Here is a 5239-nt window from a genome sequence, read left to right on the forward strand (position 1 = left end):
ATTCATCTGTTCATTCTTTACAATATTTTCTATATCTATTTCTTTTGGATTTTGTCTTTTCGTTTGTGCAGTTTTGTGCTATCATTATGTTCTTTATTTATTAATCTTTCTTTGTCGTCCATTTTCTCCTTGTCTAGTCCCGTTTTCCTAATCTGTTTCTTCCCTTTCTTTTCTTTCACCTTTCTATTCGTCCACCGTGCTCCACCTTCTCTCCTTCCTTCCTTTTCTCTCATCTCTCTATTCCCCCAGTCCTATTCTACCAATTTTCCTTTCTTCTTTCCATTTCACCTTTTCTTCATTTCGTTTCCCGCATCCATCTCCATCAGTCTTTCCTTCCCTTTGTCCTTCCTTTCATCTCACTTTCTCTCTTCTTTCTTCAATCCCGGCAGGAGGACCTGATGCCGAGCGTGAAATTCCTGGAGTTCGCCGAAGAGACATGGAAGAGCAACCTGGCCGCCAAAGTGCACGAAGGGATTCGCTACTTAGGCACAGAGGACGGCAGCTTCATAACCTTCCAGGGGATTGAACTCGAGCAGACGTTCGACCATAGGGATCGGTCATGGTAAGGCTCCTGTAGGCTGGACGTAGGAAATCTACCAGCGTCGTTCTTGCGAGCTTAATATTGCGAGAGAGACAGACCAATAATCAGCTAAATGATAGTTGAAGGCTTTTTAAATAGAACACTCGAACCGCCCCTTCCCCCTCACCAGGTACCAGGCAGCCCTGCCGACCCCCTCCACAATCTCCATAACGACCCCCTACTGCGACGGCGGCATGGGGATGGTGTGCACGATGTCCAAGACCCTTTACAACAAGCTGGGGCATCCTCAGGCGGTGGTGGCTGGGGACTTCAAGCTACAGTACATGGCGGCGCACTTCCTCGACCGCGTCCCTTACTGCAAGAGTCAGACGTGAGAGATGATGATAACGCGATTATTTCTAGGGCGAGGGATAGGTTAATGCTTCCCTTGAAGACATTTTCCTTTTTTTCTTTTTACACATCCTTGTCAAAAGTTGCTCTTCATTTTCCAACATAAGGATAAGTATCTGTGCTACCCACACCGTGATTCGAACCCACCTAATCTAAGTCACCCCAATGACAGCCGAACTAAAACCTCTTGAACACACTGACCTCACAGCGCTAATACCCCGGCCCCAATTCACTATTCGAACCTGACCTCCCCTTCCTCCGTCAGCTGTCTTCTAGTGGACCCTATGGGCTTCGTGGTTCTCAAGTCAGACTGGGAGGGACGGTTTTACAACGGGTGTCGCGGCGAGAGAGAGATCGTAGGATCCCACATCAACTTCGTGGCGCCAGACATTGGTTAGGGCGATGGTTTTGTATTAAAAAGGAAAAAGGAAGAAGATATATGAATCAATAAATAAACAAATAAATATATATACCATATGTATCTATTCATATGTATATATACACACATACTTATATATATAATATTTATATATACATATATATCTATACACACACACACACACACACACACACACACACACACACACACACACACACACACACACACACACACACACACACACACACACACACACACAAACATATGCGTAAACCATCCCGCCTTGACGCTGCTCTCCCCCTCAGCACGTGACCTGATCGCCGAAAAATACCTGAGGCGTAGGGCGTGCCACGAGTACGACAGGGACTCCACGTACTACTACTGGACGCTCGCCTTCCCCGCCTTCCGCACGTTTCACGAGGGACCCAGCTACGGCATCCACAAGATTGCGGATGCGAATCTCTTCCTCGCTTATCGCACCCAGGGATCGAACATCATTCCTTGCAACTGCAACCCTTATCCGGTGGGTTTTGGTAATGGGGTTTCGTTGGTTTATGGGGACGGTGATGGTGATGGTAATGATAATGAGGATATAAAAACAAACACAAACAATCAAACACACACGCACACACTCACACACACACACACACACACACACACACACACACACACACACACACACACACACACACACACACACACACACACACACATACATACATATATAAAATGATTGCATCACCTTCCGACAGCAAGGAGAGCTCATCAAATGCCACGACACTTGCGAGCTGGAGTGTGAGTGCCCGTGTCTCGCCGGACCCGATACTATCCCGTGCCATAACCCTAATGCTGATGTACATAGGTAAGAGAAAGTCGGGCATGGAAGAGAAGAAGAGAGAGAGGGGACAAGGGAGAGGAGGGAAGGGAGAGGGAGAGGAGGGAAGGAGAGGGAGAGCGGAAGGGGAAAGGGAGAAATGGAGAGAGGGAAAGAAAGGGAGAAATGGAGAGAGGGAAAGTAAGGGAGAAATGGAGAGAGGGAAAGAAAGGGAGAAATGGAGAGAGGGAAAGAAAGGGAGAAATGGAGAGAGGGAAGGAAAGGGAGAGGGGAAAGGGTGGAGAGAGGGAGAACGTGTGTGTTCTACGGCGTCCTCTGCTCTTTGAGGCACGTCGAAGGAGCATATTCGGAAGTACCAAGGACTTCAGTGGAAGGAGTTCTGGGACACTGCCAAGGGACATTTTAGGGTGAACTGAGGGACCACAGGAAGGGCAGAGGAAGATACCATAGAGAAGACAGATAAAAGGGTAACACTGAAAGAGACACTTGCCTAGGGGTACCGCTATTATAAACAACATATAGCGCATCAACTGGCTCTGATCCAGCCCTCTCCAGCGCTCAATTTCTCCCGTACACCTGTTGTCTATCACAAGTGTGTTTCCTATTATAGAGACGTGGATAACCGTCTATCTCGTCTTTTCCCCTAAAGCCCACGATGAGGTCTCTTGGGCAAACGGTATTTCTACCACCGTATTTAGTCCGTTAAGACTGTGCTGATTTCAGAATATCCAAACTGCTTATCGTCAGCGGAAGACAAGACTAGAGAGGATATTTGTAGGACAAAAAGGTTGAAATAATATTCATTTTCGTGTTATTCAATTTCCTGAGCATTTTTATTTGCAATGGGCTGAGGGCTTGCAATCATTGTGACAACACAACTTATGTAAATATACAAACATTTGTCAGTTACGATATTACTCCACACCATCAGGCATCATCTCCCAGCCTGTAAGCCCCGCGGCCCAACGTTGAAGACCAAACAGAACTACAATAATCAGACTCCGAGTGCCCAGTCTGGAATTCGAGGTAAGATGCACGCTAGCTTTTGTTTTAGGAAAGATCATCTGTACTTTGTCTTCAAGGCGTAAACTTAATGAATGATATTCTTGTGTAGATATTTTGTTTGTTTTGTGTACTTGCTAGTAGGTCTAACGGCAGGAACGAATAATATAGTCAGAAACTCATTTTCCATTATGTGACGCACAACTAATCATATATCTTTTCCTTATTTTATACCATAGACTGCAGTGAGGTCACCTAATGTTCCTGGTCAGAAGGAGAATCAAAAATGCAGATGATGTCCGCGATACAGAATACGTTTTCTTAAATATAACTTTAAATACATAAACTCAACGACACAATTACACACTGGTCACATTACCAATGTAAACTGTAAAATCGACTACAGGTCTTTTGCATATGGACATTGGCAACACGTATATACCAAGAACAAAGATACGAATATATTGTGAAGTTTCCGAACCCTTCCCCCATCCTGTAACGTAACCTCTTGCCTTCTTCTTCCCCTTATGCTCCTCATCACCCTTGCTTCCCTTAGTCTCTCCTAAGCTTCCCTTTTACTTTAGTCTCACCTTATACCTTTTCCCCATCCTTTTCCACTCCCCTCTCTCTCTTCTTCTTCTTCTTCTTCTTCTCCTCCTCCTCCTCCACCTCCTCCTCCTCCTCCTCCTCCTCCTCCTCCTCCTCCTCCTCCTCCTCCTCCTCCTCCTCCTCCTCCTCCTCACGTACCATCCTCCCGAAACCTGTACCCTATTTACTCTACCTGCTATATTCCGTCTCTTCTAACTACCTTCTTTCTCTCACTTCTTCCTCGTTCATTTCTTTCGTTCCCTTTCCTCTTTCATTTTCCTCTTTCCCTTCCTAATCTTACGTTCATTCTTTACTTTCTACCATGCTAATCTCCTTACTTTCTACCATGCTAATCTCCTCGTTTTCTCGTGTCCTCCTCTTCCCCGTTCCTTCGTTATGCTATCTTATCCTTTCCTCTCGTTTTCTTTCTCTCATTCACTTCTTTGGTTCATTTTTACCCGTTCTACCTGTTTACCCAAACTTTTTACTGTTATTTATTGTTAATTAAAACTGCTGTCTCATAAAATATTCTTAAATAAGTGTATCTTTGTTTGGTTTAGATAACTGTTGCCACAATGACGTGGATCAGCCTAGATAAATACTGGTAGAGAATAAACCCATGCTGGAGTTGCCTCTGAACTTGGTGTTTGTGTATACCCCTGGATTACCCTTTACTGTGGCGTCACTGGGTAAGCAAGGCAAGGTTGTGTATGAGCCGTTTTACATGTCAGTTAGGTAATGCTGGACGTGGATACCTTCCAAGTTAACATAAGGTTTACAACCTAAGGCTTTTTTTTTTCATTAACCAGCACCAGCCAGAGATGCCCCATGTTTAAAACCTAAGTCCCTTTTTTAACGTGAATCCATTCGTATGTTTTACTCATCATATATAGTTTTACTAGTGGTCCATTATTGTTTTCTTTTTTATTCAAAAGGAGTCGGGAACACGATAACCAGACTCTATTTCTAAGGGATATGTACCTGGGGCATGGGACATGTCTCCTCACAGGGGAAGTGACCGGGCCCCTCCCTCCCAATATTGTAAAATGTTTTTAGATTTCTCCTTTTAAGTTAATTTTTTTCGTGTCTAGTTATAAACTTATATTAGTTTCGCTTAATAAATTTAACTTTAACTATTAAAGAAAACGGTGACTGGGAAAGAGTGACTAGGAATTGTGATGGGTTTTGAAATACTCGTACAGCCAAAAACAAAGTGACAAAGTGCACTGTAACAGGTTTCTTTGATATTTCTTAATTTTTTGGGGGGTAGCTTTATACACTATGCAAAATTGTGCTCCCGCTCCCACATGAAATTAATTGTTATTGTAACGTTTAGGGGAGCATATCAATAAATAAAATGGTCAAAGACTGTTTACTCGCAACACAGATCGCTCTAGAAATCATATTAGCCCTTGCAAGACGATTGGGAATATTTAGAAAAATCAGATAAATGATCAAATAACCAAATAAAAAAAATGAAATCTAGTTAAATAACGCCATTATA

The 5239-nt window shown here is 43.7% G+C and overlaps 1 protein-coding gene across 5 annotated transcripts in view; it reads left to right on the forward strand.

Annotated features, from left to right (window-relative positions):
* The window catches only part of LOC125033331 (VWFA and cache domain-containing protein 1-like), a 21123-nt gene extending 16749 nt beyond the window's left edge, over positions 1–4374 (forward strand). For 4 of the 5 annotated variants that reach the window (XM_047624735.1, XM_047624734.1, XM_047624736.1 and 1 more), the window contains 7 exons: positions 390–562; positions 711–911; positions 1197–1324; positions 1616–1833; positions 2063–2172; positions 3077–3171; positions 3387–4374. In XM_047624735.1, coding sequence (XP_047480691.1) covers positions 390–562; positions 711–911; positions 1197–1324; positions 1616–1833; positions 2063–2172; positions 3077–3171; positions 3387–3406 — 945 coding nt within the window. In that variant the 3' untranslated portion in view covers positions 3407–4374. The remainder of the gene's footprint in view (positions 1–389; positions 563–710; positions 912–1196; positions 1325–1615; positions 1834–2062; positions 2173–3076; positions 3172–3386) is intronic. The other variant, XR_007115592.1, reaches the window with a different exon arrangement.
* Positions 4375–5239: the final 865 nt, after the last annotated feature.

Source organism: Penaeus chinensis, chromosome 16, assembly GCF_019202785.1.
Source record: "Penaeus chinensis breed Huanghai No. 1 chromosome 16, ASM1920278v2, whole genome shotgun sequence".
In the NCBI taxonomy this organism is placed as follows: domain Eukaryota; kingdom Metazoa; phylum Arthropoda; class Malacostraca; order Decapoda; family Penaeidae; genus Penaeus; species Penaeus chinensis.